Genomic DNA, 16,431 nt, shown 5'->3' on the forward strand with positions numbered 1-16,431 from the left:
GCCGGGGGGGGGGGGGGTAAAAAAAAAAGCTTCTCAGGCCGACTTCTACTTATTGTGTCTTTATTAAACGCTAGGAAGGTTAAACACAGACAATTTATTGACGGTTACCATGGCGACATGCAAACGCCATCACTACGGACAAGCAGACAGGAAGTAGGAAAGTTGGGCGCTGTACAAATCCCGAGTGACTTCAGGGCTGACACGAAGACCAGGAATGAAAAACGATAGAATAGTCGATTGGCTACACGTAAACACGGAGAGGTACGTCAAAAAGGCGGCAGGGGGGCTGTGGACTCACCTGCCGGGGTTACCTGACCAAGGTTTTCCTCGGGGACGTTTGCAGGTCAAACCGGCGGCAAGGCGACTTCTAGGACGAGGAAGAGGCGACCTCGGCCGCCCTCGCCCCCCTCCGGGTGTACTCCACCTCCTCCTTGTTGGGGTGGGAGGAGTTATCCGACTTGCTGCGGCTGAACTCCGCCCCGACGTAGCTGACGGCGGCGCGGACGCGGGCGGAGCCGCAGAGCAGCGTCTTGAGGAAGGCGCGGCGCATCTCGTTGCTGGTCAGCGTGTAGATGAGCGGGTTGGTGGCGGAGTTGAGGACGGCGAGCGCCAGGAACCACTCGGCCTTGTAGAGGATGGAGCAGTGGAGCGTGTGGCAGGCGGCGTCCAGCAGCAGCAGGACGAAGAGCGGCGCCCAGCAGGCGATGAAGCAGCTCAGCACCACCATGACGGTCCGGAGCAGCGCCATGGACTTCTCCGAGCTCTTGCCGCCGTTGGGCGCCTTGCGGAAGACCAGCTGGCGGCTGCGGGCGCGCACCAGCGCGTAGATGCGGGCGTAGAGCGCCACGACGGCCATGAGGATGACGCTGAAGACGGTGGTGCAGAAGAGGATGTAGGTCTTGTGGTAGAGCGGCAGCACGGTGGAGCAGTGGCTCAGCTGCCCGATGCAGTTCCAGCCCATCAGCGGCAGGCCGCCCAGGAGCGCCGCCACCATCCACACGGCGCTGATGAGCGGGAAGACGCGGCTGGCGCTGCCGCTGTTGTGCAGCTTCATCTTCAGCATGGTCAGGTGGCGCTCCACCGCGATGGCCAGCAGGCTGAAGACGGACGCCGCCAGCGCCACGAACATGGAGCCCTCGCGCAGGAACCACTGCGTGGGCGTCAGCTTGTAGGTGTTGGCGCCCGACAGCAGGATGTTGGCCGTGTAGACCACGCCCGCCAGCAGGTCGGACAGCGCCAGGTTCCCGATGAAGTAGTACATGGGCTTGTGGAACTTCTTGGTCCTCCAGATGGTGGCCAGGACCAGGAGGTTCTCCAGCACGATCAGGCAGCAAACCACGATGAAGACCACCGAGTCGGCCTTCAGGCCCGAGCCCCCGTCCGACTTGCGGAACTTTCCCGTGTAGTTGTAGTGCCTGGCGATGAGGTCCGAGTGGGCGGGGTCAGCCATGGCCCAGGCGGACAACTCTGAGGGCGCGAGCCTGCCTTCAGTGCGTCATGGCGCCCGCCTGCCAGCGGGGGGAGCGGCGGGACACGCCGACATCTGTGGAAGCATCCGACACACTTAGAAGTGAAACTAACATCCGACACACTTAGAAGTGAAACTAACATCCGGCACACATAGAAGTGAAACTAACATCCGACACACTTAGAAGTGAAACTAACATCCGACACACTTGGAAGTGAAACTAACATCCGGCACACTTAGAAGTGAAACTAACATCCGACACACATAGAAGTGAAACTAACATCCGACACACTTAGAAGTGAAACTAACATCCGACACACTTGGAAGTGAAACTAACATCCGGCACACTTAGAAGTGAAACTAACATCCGACACACTTAGAACTGAAACTAACATCCGACACACTTAGAAGTGAAACCAACATCCGACACACTTAGAAGTGAAACCAACATCCGACACACTTAGAAGTGAAACCAACATCCGACACACTTAGAAGTGAAACCAACATCCGACACACTTAGAAGTGAAACTAACATCCGACACACTTAGAAGTGAAACTAACATCCGACACACTTAGAAGTGAAACTGACATCCGACACACTTAGAAGTGAAACTGACATCCGACACACTTAGAAGTGAAACTGACATCCGACACACTTAGGAGTGAAACTAACATCCGACACACTTAGAAGTGAAACTAACATCCGACAGACTTACAAGTGAAACTGACATCCGACACACTTAGAGGTGAAACTGACATCCGACACACTTAGAAGTGAAACTAACATCCGACACACTTAGAAGTGAAACTGACATCCGACACACTTAGAAGTGAAACTGACATCAGACACACTTAGAAATGAAACTGACATCCGACACACTTAGAAGTGAAACTGACATCCGACACACTTACAAGTGAAACTAACATCCGACACACTTAGAAGTGAAACTAACATCCGACACACTTAGAAGTGAAACTAACATCCGACACACTTAGAAGTGAAACTAACATCCGACACACTTAGAAGTGAAACTAACATCCGACACACTTAGAAGTGAAACTAACATCCGACACACTTAGAAGTGAAACTAACATCCGACACACTTAGAAGTGAAACTAACACCCGACACACTTAGAAGTGAAACTAACATCCGGCACACTTAGAAGTGAAACTAACATCCGGCACACTTAGAAGTGAAACTAACATTCGACACACTTAGAAGTGAAACTAACATCCGACACACTTAGAAGTGAAACTAACATCCGACACACTTAGAAGTGAAACTGACATCCGACACACTTAGAAGTGAAACCGACATCCGACACACTTAGAAGTGAAACTACCAACATCCGACACACTTAGAAGTGAAACTAACATCCGACACACTTTGAAGTGAAACTACCAACATCCGACACACTTAGAAGTGAAACTAACATCCGACACACTTAGGAGTGAAACTAACATCCGACACACTTAGGAGTGAAACTAACATCCGACACACTTAGAAGTGAAACTAACATCCGGCACACTTAGAAGTGAAACTAACATCCGACACACTTAGAAGTGAAACTAACATCCGGCACACTTAGAAGTGAAACTAACATCCGACACACTTAGAAGTGAAACTAACATCCGACACACTTAGGAGTGAAACTAACATCCGACACACTTAGAAGTGAAACTAACATCCGGCACACATAGAAGTGAAACTAACATTCGACACACTTAGAAGTGAAACTAACATCCGACACACTTAGAAGTGAAACTAACATCCGGCACACATAGAAGTGAAACTAACATCCGACACACTTAGAAGTGAAACTAACATCCGACACACTTGGAAGTGAAACTAACATCCGGCACACTTAGAAGTGAAACTAACATCCGACACACATAGAAGTGAAACTAACATCCGACACACTTAGAAGTGAAACTAACATCCGACACACTTAGAAGTGAAACTAACATCCGACACACTTAGAAGTGAAACTAACATCCGGCACACATAGAAGTGAAACTAACATCCGACACACTTAGAAGTGAAACTAACATCCGACACACTTGGAAGTGAAACTAACATCCGGCACACTTAGAAGTGAAACTAACATCCGACACACATAGAAGTGAAACTAACATCCGACACACTTAGAAGTGAAACTAACATCCGACACACTTGGAAGTGAAACTAACATCCGGCACACTTAGAAGTGAAACTAACATCCGACACACTTAGAACTGAAACTAACATCCGACACACTTAGAAGTGAAACCAACATCCGACACACTTAGAAGTGAAACCAACATCCGACACACTTAGAAGTGAAACCAACATCCGACACACTTAGAAGTGAAACCAACATCCGACACACTTAGAAGTGAAACTAACATCCGACACACTTAGAAGTGAAACTAACATCCGACACACTTAGAAGTGAAACTGACATCCGACACACTTAGAAGTGAAACTGACATCCGACACACTTAGAAGTGAAACTGACATCCGACACACTTAGGAGTGAAACTAACATCCGACACACTTAGAAGTGAAACTAACATCCGACAGACTTACAAGTGAAACTGACATCCGACACACTTAGAGGTGAAACTGACATCCGACACACTTAGAAGTGAAACTAACATCCGACACACTTAGAAGTGAAACTGACATCCGACACACTTAGAAGTGAAACTGACATCAGACACACTTAGAAATGAAACTGACATCCGACACACTTAGAAGTGAAACTGACATCCGACACACTTACAAGTGAAACTAACATCCGACACACTTAGAAGTGAAACTAACATCCGACACACTTAGAAGTGAAACTAACATCCGACACACTTAGAAGTGAAACTAACATCCGACACACTTAGAAGTGAAACTAACATCCGACACACTTAGAAGTGAAACTAACATCCGACACACTTAGAAGTGAAACTAACATCCGACACACTTAGAAGTGAAACTAACACCCGACACACTTAGAAGTGAAACTAACATCCGGCACACTTAGAAGTGAAACTAACATCCGGCACACTTAGAAGTGAAACTAACATTCGACACACTTAGAAGTGAAACTAACATCCGACACACTTAGAAGTGAAACTAACATCCGACACACTTAGAAGTGAAACTGACATCCGACACACTTAGAAGTGAAACCGACATCCGACACACTTAGAAGTGAAACTACCAACATCCGACACACTTAGAAGTGAAACTAACATCCGACACACTTTGAAGTGAAACTACCAACATCCGACACACTTAGAAGTGAAACTAACATCCGACACACTTAGGAGTGAAACTAACATCCGACACACTTAGGAGTGAAACTAACATCCGACACACTTAGAAGTGAAACTAACATCCGGCACACTTAGAAGTGAAACTAACATCCGACACACTTAGAAGTGAAACTAACATCCGGCACACTTAGAAGTGAAACTAACATCCGACACACTTAGAAGTGAAACTAACATCCGACACACTTAGGAGTGAAACTAACATCCGACACACTTAGAAGTGAAACTAACATCCGGCACACATAGAAGTGAAACTAACATCCGACACACTTAGAAGTGAAACTAACATCCGACACACTTGGAAGTGAAACTAACATCCGGCACACTTAGAAGTGAAACTAACATCCGACACACATAGAAGTGAAACTAACATCCGACACACTTAGAAGTGAAACTAACATCCGACACACTTGGAAGTGAAACTAACATCCGGCACACTTAGAAGTGAAACTAACATCCGACACACTTAGAACTGAAACTAACATCCGACACACTTAGAAGTGAAACCAACATCCGACACACTTAGAAGTGAAACCAACATCCGACACACTTAGAAGTGAAACCAACATCCGACACACTTAGAAGTGAAACCAACATCCGACACACTTAGAAGTGAAACTAACATCCGACACACTTAGAAGTGAAACTAACATCCGACACACTTAGAAGTGAAACTGACATCCGACACACTTAGAAGTGAAACTGACATCCGACACACTTAGAAGTGAAACTGACATCCGACACACTTAGGAGTGAAACTAACATCCGACACACTTAGAAGTGAAACTAACATCCGACAGACTTACAAGTGAAACTGACATCCGACACACTTAGAGGTGAAACTGACATCCGACACACTTAGAAGTGAAACTAACATCCGACACACTTAGAAGTGAAACTGACATCCGACACACTTAGAAGTGAAACTGACATCAGACACACTTAGAAATGAAACTGACATCCGACACACTTAGAAGTGAAACTGACATCCGACACACTTACAAGTGAAACTAACATCCGACACACTTAGAAGTGAAACTAACATCCGACACACTTAGAAGTGAAACTAACATCCGACACACTTAGAAGTGAAACTAACATCCGACACACTTAGAAGTGAAACTAACATCCGACACACTTAGAAGTGAAACTAACATCCGACACACTTAGAAGTGAAACTAACATCCGACACACTTAGAAGTGAAACTAACACCCGACACACTTAGAAGTGAAACTAACATCCGGCACACTTAGAAGTGAAACTAACATCCGGCACACTTAGAAGTGAAACTAACATTCGACACACTTAGAAGTGAAACTAACATCCGACACACTTAGAAGTGAAACTAACATCCGACACACTTAGAAGTGAAACTGACATCCGACACACTTAGAAGTGAAACCGACATCCGACACACTTAGAAGTGAAACTGACATCCGACACACTTAGAAGTGAAACCGACATCCGACACACTTTGAAGTGAAACTACCAACATCCGACACACTTAGAAGTGAAACTAACATCCGACACACTTAGGAGTGAAACTAACATCCGACACACTTAGGAGTGAAACTAACATCCGACACACTTAGAAGTGAAACTAACATCCGGCACACTTAGAAGTGAAACTAACATCCGACACACTTAGAAGTGAAACTAACATCCGGCACACTTAGAAGTGAAACTAACATCCGACACACTTAGAAGTGAAACTAACATCCGACACACTTAGGAGTGAAACTAACATCCGACACACTTAGAAGTGAAACTAACATCCGACACACTTAGAAGTGAAACTAACATCCGACACACTTAGAAGTGAAACTAACATCCGACACACTTAGAAGTGAAACTAACATCCGACACACTTAGAAGTGAAACTAACATCCGACACACTTAGAAGTGAAACTAACATCCGACAAACTTCAATGTGAAACTAACATCCGACACACTTAGAAGTGAAACTAACATCCGACACACTTAGAAGTGAAACTAACATCCGACAAACTTCGATGTGAAACTAACATCCGACACACTTAGAAGTGAAACTAACATCCGACAAACTTAGGAGTGAAACTAACATCCGACACACTTAGGAGTGAAACTAACATCCGACACACTTAGGAGTGAAACTAACATCCGACACACTTAGAAGTGAAACTAACATCCGACACACTTAGGAGTGAAACTAACATCCGACACACTTAGAAGTGAAACTAACATCCGACACACTTAGATGTGAAACCAACATCCGACACACTTAGAAGTGAAACTAACATCCGACACACTTAGAAGTGAAACTAACATCCGACACACTTAGAAGTGAAACTAACATCCGACACACTTAGAAGTGAAACTAACATCTGGCACACTTAGAAGTGAAACTAACATCCGACACACTTAGAAGTGAAACCAACATCCGACACACTTAGAAGTGAAACCAACATCCGACACACTTAGAAGTGAAACCAACATCCGACACACTTAGGAGTGAAACTAACATCCGACACACTTAGGAGTGAAACTAACATCCGACACACTTAGAAGTGAAACTAACATCCGACACACTTAGAAGTGAAACTGACATCCGACACACTTAGAAGTGAAACTGACATCCGACACACTTAGAAGTGAAACTAACATCCGACACACTTAGAAGTGAAACTAACATCCGACACACTTAGAAGTGAAACTAACATCCGACAAACTTCGATGTGAAACTAACATCCAACACACTTAGAAGTGAAACTAACATCCGACACACTTAGAAGTGAAACTAACATCCGACAAACTTCGATGTGAAACTAACATCCGACACACTTAGAAGTGAAACTAACATCCGACAAACTTAGGAGTGAAACTAACATCCGACACACTTAAGAGTGAAACTAACATCCGACACACTTAGGAGTGAAACTAACATCCGACACACTTAGGAGTGAAACTAACATCCGACACACTTAGAAGTGAAACTAACATCCGACACACTTAGGAGTGAAACTAACATCCGACACACTTAGAAGTGAAACTAACATCCGACACACTTAGATGTGAAACCAACATCCGACACACTTAGAAGTGAAACTAACATCCGACACACTTAGAAGTGAAACTAACATCCGACACACTTAGAAGTGAAACTAACATCCGACACACTTAGAAGTGAAACTAACATCCGGCACACTTAGAAGTGAAACTAACATCCGGCACACTTAGAAGTGAAACTAACATCCGACACACTTAGAAGTGAAACCAACATCCGACACACTTAGAAGTGAAACCAACATCCGACACACTTAGGAGTGAAACTAACATCCGACACACTTAGGAGTGAAACTAACATCCGACACACTTAGGAGTGAAACTAACATCCGACACACTTAGAAGTGAAACTAACATCCGACACACTTAGAAGTGAAACTGACATCCGACACACTTAGAAGTGAAACTAACATCCGACACACTTAGAAGTGAAACTAACATCCGACACACTTAGAAGTGAAACTAACATCCGACACCCTTAGATGTGAAACTAACATCCGACACACTTAGAAGTGAAACTAACATCCGACACACTTAGAAGTGAAACTAACATCCGACACACTTAGAAGTGAAACTAACATCCGACACACTTAGATGTGAAACTAACATCCGACACACTTAGATGTGAAACTAACATCCGACACACTTAGAAGTGAAACTAACATCCGACACACTTAGAAGTGAAACTAACATCCGACAAACTTCGATGTGAAACTAACATCCGACACACTTAGGAGTGAAACTAACATCCGACACACTTAGGAGTGAAACTAACATCCGACACACTTAGGAGTGAAACTAACATCCGACACACTTAGAAGTGAAACTAACATCCGACACACTTAGGAGTGAAACTAACATCCGACACACTTAGAAGTGAAACTAACATTCGACACACTTAGATGTGAAACCAACATCCGACACACTTAGATGTGAAACCAACATCCGACACACTTAGAAGTGAAACTAACATCCGACACACTTAGAAGTGAAACCAACATCCGACACACTTAGAAGTGAAACTAACATCCGACACACTTAGAAGTGAAACTGACATCCGACACACTTAGAAGTGAAACTAACATCCGACACACTTAGAAGGGAAACTGACATCCGACACACTTAGAAGTGAAACTGACATCCGACACACTTAGAAGTGAAACTGACATCCGACACACTTAGAAGTGAAACTGACATCCGACACACTTAGAAGTGAAACTGACATCCGACACACTTAGAAGTGAAACTGACATCCGACAGACTTAGAAGTGAAACTGACATCCGACACACTTAGGAGTGAAACTAACATCCGACACACTTAGAAGTGAAACTAACATCCGACACACTTAGGAGTGAAACTAACATCCGACACACTTAGAAGTGAAACTAACATCCGACACACTTAGATGTGAAACCAACATCCGACACACTTAGAAGTGAAACTAACATCCGACACACTTAGAAGTGAAACTAACATCCGACACACTTAGAAGTGAAACTAACATCCGACACACTTAGAAGTGAAACTAACATCCGGCACACTTAGAAGTGAAACTAACATCCGGCACACTTAGAAGTGAAACTAACATCCGACACACTTAGAAGTGAAACCAACATCCGACACACTTAGAAGTGAAACCAACATCCGACACACTTAGGAGTGAAACTAACATCCGACACACTTAGGAGTGAAACTAACATCCGACACACTTAGGAGTGAAACTAACATCCGACACACTTAGAAGTGAAACTAACATCCGACACACTTAGAAGTGAAACTGACATCCGACACACTTAGAAGTGAAACTAACATCCGACACACTTAGAAGTGAAACTAACATCCGACACACTTAGAAGTGAAACTAACATCCGACACCCTTAGATGTGAAACTAACATCCGACACACTTAGAAGTGAAACTAACATCCGACACACTTAGAAGTGAAACTAACATCCGACACACTTAGAAGTGAAACTAACATCCGACACACTTAGATGTGAAACTAACATCCGACACACTTAGAAGTGAAACTAACATCCGACACACTTAGAAGTGAAACTAACATCCGACAAACTTCGATGTGAAACTAACATCCGACACACTTAGGAGTGAAACTAACATCCGACACACTTAGGAGTGAAACTAACATCCGACACACTTAGGAGTGAAACTAACATCCGACACACTTAGAAGTGAAACTAACATCCGACACACTTAGGAGTGAAACTAACATCCGACACACTTAGAAGTGAAACTAACATTCGACACACTTAGATGTGAAACCAACATCCGACACACTTAGATGTGAAACCAACATCCGACACACTTAGAAGTGAAACTAACATCCGACACACTTAGAAGTGAAACCAACATCCGACACACTTAGAAGTGAAACTAACATCCGACACACTTAGAAGTGAAACTGACATCCGACACACTTAGAAGTGAAACTAACATCCGACACACTTAGAAGGGAAACTGACATCCGACACACTTAGAAGTGAAACTGACATCCGACACACTTAGAAGTGAAACTGACATCCGACACACTTAGAAGTGAAACTGACATCCGACACACTTAGAAGTGAAACTGACATCCGACACACTTAGAAGTGAAACTGACATCCGACAGACTTAGAAGTGAAACTGACATCCGACACACTTAGAAGTGAAACTAACATCCGACACACTTAGAAGTGAAACTAACATCCGACAGACTTAGAAGTGAAACTGACATCCGACACACTTAGAAGTGAAACTGACATCCGACACACTTAGAAATGAAACTGACATCCGACACACTTAGAAGTGAAACTGACATCCGACACACTTAGAAGTGAAACTAACATCCGACACACTTAGAAGTGAAACTAACATCCGACACACTTAGAAGTGAAACTAACATCAGACACACTTAGAAGTGAAACTAACATCCGACACACTTAGAAGTGAAACTAACATCCGACACACTTAGAAGTGAAACTAACATCCGACACACTTAGAAGTGAAACTGACATCCGACACACTTAGAAGTGAAACTGACATCCGACACACTTGGAAGTGAAACTAACATCCGACACACTTGGAAGTGAAACTGACATCCGACACACTTGGAAGTGAAACTGACATCCGACAAACTTGGAAGTGAAACTGACATCCGACACACTTAGAAGTGAAACTAACATCCGACACACTTAGAAGTGAAACTGACATCCGACACACTTGGAAGTGAAACTGACATCCGACACACTTAGAAGTGAAACTAACATCCGACACACTTAGAAGTGAAACTGACATCCGACACACTTAGAAGTGAAACTGACATCCGACACACTTGGAAGTGAAACTGACATCCGACACACTTAAAAGTGAAACTAACATCTGACACACTTAGAAGTGAAACTAACATCCGACACACTTAGAAGTGAAACTAACATCCGACACACTTAGAAGTGAAACCAACATCCAACACACTTAGAAGTGAAACTAACATCCGACACACTTAAAAGTGAAACTAACATCCGACACACTTAGAAGTGAAACTAACATCCGACACACTTAGAAGTGAAACTAACATCCGACACACTTAGAAGTGAAACTGACATCCGACACACTTAGAAGTGAAACTAACATCCGACACACTTAGAAGTGAAACTATCATCCGACACACTTAGATGTGAAACTAACATCCGACACACTTAGAAGTGAAACTAACATCCGACACACTTAGAAGTGAAACTAACATCCGACACACTTAGAAGTGAAACCAACATCCGACAAACTTCGATGTGAAACTAACATCCGACACACTTAGAAGTGAAACTAACATCCGACACACTTAGAAGTGAAACCAACATCCGACACACTTAGAAGTGAAACTAACATCCGACACACTTAGAAGTGAAACCAACATCCGACACACTTAGAAATGAAACTAACATCCGACACACTTAAAAGTGAAACCAACATCCGACACACTTAGAAGTGAAACTGACATCCGACACACTTAGAAGTGAAACTAACATCCGACACACTTAGATGTGAAACTAACATCCGACACACTTAGAAGTGAAACTAACATCCGACACACTTAGATGTGAAACTGACATCCGACACACTTAGAAGTGAAACTAACATCCGACACACTTAGAAGTGAAACTAACATCCAAAACACTTTCATGCACTCTTCCACGCACACTTTTATGCACACTTATATGCACTCTTCTATGCACACTTTTATGTACTCTTCCACGCACACTTTTATGCACTCTTCCACGCACACTTTTATGCACACTTTTATGCACTCTTCTATGCACACTTTTATGCACTCTTCTACGCACACTTTTATGTACTCTTCCACGCACACTTTTATGCACTCTACGCACACTTTTATGCACACTTTTTGCACTCTTCTATGCACACTTTTATGCACTCTTCTACGCACACTTATGAACTTTTCCACGCACACTTTTATGCACTCTTCTATGCACACTTTTATGCACTCTTCCACGCACATTTTTATGCACTTTTCTATGCACACTTTTATGCACTCTTCTACGCACACTTTTATGTACTCTTCCACGCACACTTTTATGCACTCTTCTACGCACACTTTTATGTACTCTTCCACGCACACTTTTATGCACTCTTCTATGCACACTTTTATGCACTCTTCTACGCATACTTTTATGTACTCTTCCACACACACTTTTATGCACTCTTCCACGCACACTTTAATGCACACTTTTATGCACTCTTCTATGCACACTTTTATGTACTCTTCCACGCACACTTTTATGCACTCTTCTACGCACTCTTCTACACACACTTTTATGCACTCTTCCACGCACACTTTTATGCACTCTTCTACGCACACTTGAATGCACTCTTCCACGCACACTTTTATGCACTCTTCTACGCACACTTTTTTGCACTCTTCTACGCACACTTTTATGCACTCTTCTACACACACTTTTTAGCACTCTTCTACACACTCTTCTACTCACACTTTTATGCACTCTTCTACACTGTTTTCTAAGCACAATTTTATGCACTCTTCTACGTACTCTTTTACACAATCTTCTGTGCACTCTTCTACGTACTCTTCTACACAATCTTCTACACAATCTTATACGCACTCTATTACACAATCTTCTGCACAATCTTCTACGCACTCTATTACACAATCTTCTGCACACTCTTCTACGCACTCTTCTACACACTCTTCTACACACTCTTCTACGCACTCTTCTCATTATAAATAACACCTGCAGTGAATTGTGCGCAGAAGAGTTCCTCCCACAATGGTTCATAAATGGCCATGCTAATGAGCTCATGAATATGCTAATGAGCTGACAGATCACACCCACTGTGACAAGATCCATTTAGCAGGGTTGAGTAAAGACATTATTATTAATACAAGACAATAACAATTAGATTACAGCGACTGAGAACTGCATCACTGAGGTGAATGTTGACGTTTTAGCCTCCTGTAAGTCCAAAATGTTATTATGTGTGTGTTCATGTTGTCAAGTAGTGCAAAGTGTTGCAGGACATACAGTAAGTCGTCATCATAAGCAATATTGAGATGATTTCAAGATATTATTGGCACAATAAATATGTTTTTTGTCAAGTCCTTTATGTTATAGAGTTATTTGAGTGGTAATAATAATAAATATATTTTATATATGCTGCGGGAGATCCAAACATTTGCAATTATGAACTTTTAAAGTCTAAATTTATTGACAAAATTCATTTCATTTGATTTTATCTAAAGAAATATTGTCCCGCAATTTGTTGGTCTTAAGTACTAAAATAATATTCTTATTATACAGCCATACACAAAGCCACACACATTTTTACTGTTCAATAACAATTATGAAAATAAAGAATATTTCAATCACCCACCATAATTTCACTAAAACAATTAATATATGTTTATTATTCAGTTAAAAGTTATGAAAAACCATCCATCAAATTAATCAAAGTTTATTTATATAGCCCTTAATCACAAGTGTCTCAAAGGGCTGCACAAGCCACAATATTTCAACCCATTTTTACTATTTAATTAAAAATTATGGGGGGGAAATGCAATCACCCACCATATATAACTAATAAAACATTTAATACAGTTTCATTATTCAATTAGAAATTACGAAAATAAATGATATTGCAATCACCCCTCATACTTTAACTAATACAATTAATATATGTTTTTATTCAATTAAAAATGATGAAAATAAACAATATTTCAACCACCCACCATAATATACCTAATACAACTTTTAATACGTTTTTATTATTAAATTAAAAATTATGGGAAAAAAATGCAATCCCCCACCATATATAACTAATAAAACATTTAATACAGTTATATTATTCAATTAGAAATTATGAAAATAAATGATATTACAATCACCCCCCATACTTTAACTAATACAATTAATATATGTTTTTATTCAGTTAAAAATCATGAATATAAAAAATATTTCAACCACCCACCATACTTTAACTAATAAAATCTTTAACACATTCTTACTATTTCATAAAAAATTATGGGGAAAAAATGCAACCCCCCACCATATATAACTAATAAAACATTTAATACAGTTTTATTATTAAATTAGAAATTATGAAAATAATTGATATTACAATCACCCCTCATAGTTTAACTAATACAATAAATATATGTTTTTATTCAGTTAAAAATTATAAAAATAAACAATATTTAAACCCCCCACCATACTATACCTAATAAAACCTTTAACACGATTTTACTATTTAATTAAAAATTATGGGAAACAATGCAATCCCCCACCATATATAACTAATAAAACATTTAATACAGTTTATTATTCAATTAGAAATTATGAAAATAAACAATATTACAATCACCATACTTTAACTAATACAATTAATATATGTTTTTATTCAGTTAAAAATGATGAAAATAAACAATATTTCAACCACCCACCATACTATAACTAATAAAACCTTTAACACATTTTTACAATTGAATGAAAAATTATGGAGAAAAAATGCAATCACCCACCATATATAACTAATAAAACATTTAATAGAGTTTTATTATTCAATTACAAATTATGAAAATAAACAATATTGCAATCACCCCTCATACTTTAACTAATACAATTAATATAGGTTTTTATTCAGTTAAAAGTGATGAAAATAAACAATATTTCAACCACCCACCATACTAAAACCTTTATCACATTTTTATTATTTAATTAAAAATTAGGGGGAAAATGCAATCCCCCACCATATATAACTAATAAAACATGTAATACAGTTTTATTATTCAATTAGAAATTATTAAAAATAATTGATATTGCAATCACCCCTCATACTTTATATATATATACTACATGAATATTATGTGATATTTGACTCTAAAAAAAACATTGTAGAGTTAAATGAATGCTGATACATCGTGAACTATAAGTTTTGTTGTGTAATTTACAGTGCATATGTATTTTTGATGTCAATATAAACCCTATTTTGCGGCAACACCGCAAAATAGGAATACGCATTTTTCTCCCATTTATTTTCCTAAATAGCAAAGTTTACGGCGAAAGTCACGCAACTTTTTTTTTTTCAGAGGCCCCTGAACTTGAACTCTAATTAATGTCGAGGATTGTGTGACATCAACTTAACAAACTAATAGTTTATCATTCAAAGCTGACAAAAACATTGTTTTATGGCGAAATAAGAAGTTAATATTTAAAAGAGGACAAAAGTCGAGTCATTTTAAATTGATTGTTCATTTAAGACGAGTTTTGTAGCGATATAAAATGTCGCAAAAGAGCCGTTGGTCGAGCAAAAACGACGCAAAAGTGCACGAGTTCCACGTGAAATGTTGCTTTGGAAAAGATTTAGGTGTAAAAAAAAAAGTAGTTTTTGTTTTACCTTGGACTGGACTGGAGTCCGCAGAGAAACAACACGCAGCCTTCCACCGCTTCACCAGCACGCGCACGCGCATGCGCGCACGCGGCACAGCAGGCGCGCGGCGCGCACACGCTCTGGCGAGGAGGAGGAGGAGAAGAGGAAGATGAAGATGTTTCATCAGTTGAAAACCTTCATTCTTCTTTTTCTACACTTTATTTGACATGAAAAACGACTTCATATTTTTCCGAAAACATGAAAAAAAAAAAAAAAAAGTGTTTGTGCACCTGCACCGTCCTGTGGGCCACGACCTCTGACCTCCGACTGTCAGGCAGGACATGGGCGCTAACCACTGAGCTATATGCTAACAGTCGTGCTAAGCTAGGCCGCTGTTGGTCATGTGACCTGCATGCTCTGTTTGCTGCTGACAGTGACAGGAGGGTGGGGGGGCTGAGGGCTATTGTGGGTAACAAAGGGGTCTTTCCTCCGGGTCCACATAGCTGAGCGTCACCGTGGCAACGAGCGGAGGGAACCACAGAACCAGGTTAAGGTTTATCAAAATAAAAGCACATTCGTTAAGGTCTTGTCTTGGTGTTATGGTCGTTTCGGTACTTTTAAACTGTATTAATATCAAATAAAAGATTGCAATATTTTACACTACTTAAGTTTATTTACTTTATTTACGGAGCTAAATTATGGAGCTAAATT

The 16,431-nt window shown here is 41.0% G+C and overlaps 1 protein-coding gene across 1 annotated transcript; it reads right to left on the reverse strand.

Moving 5' to 3' along the window:
- Nucleotides 1-246: 246 nt before the first annotated feature.
- Nucleotides 247-15,860, reverse strand: s1pr1 (sphingosine-1-phosphate receptor 1). Its single transcript, XM_062039454.1, has 2 exons — nucleotides 15,748-15,860; nucleotides 247-1,543 (listed from the first exon to the last, which is right to left on the reverse strand). The coding sequence occupies exon 2, from the start codon at nucleotides 1,448-1,450 to the stop codon at nucleotides 368-370; it is 1,083 nt and encodes a 360-aa protein (XP_061895438.1). The 5' UTR covers nucleotides 1,451-1,543; nucleotides 15,748-15,860; the 3' UTR covers nucleotides 247-367.
- Nucleotides 15,861-16,431: the final 571 nt, after the last annotated feature.

This window comes from Entelurus aequoreus, linkage group LG27 (assembly GCF_033978785.1).
Source record: "Entelurus aequoreus isolate RoL-2023_Sb linkage group LG27, RoL_Eaeq_v1.1, whole genome shotgun sequence".
Taxonomy (NCBI): Eukaryota; Metazoa; Chordata; class Actinopteri; order Syngnathiformes; family Syngnathidae; genus Entelurus; species Entelurus aequoreus.

Coding starts and splice junctions, on each gene's coding strand:
- s1pr1 (XM_062039454.1), bottom strand. CDS start 1,450: ATGGCTGACCCCGCCCACTCGGACCTCATCGCCAGGCACTACAACTAC.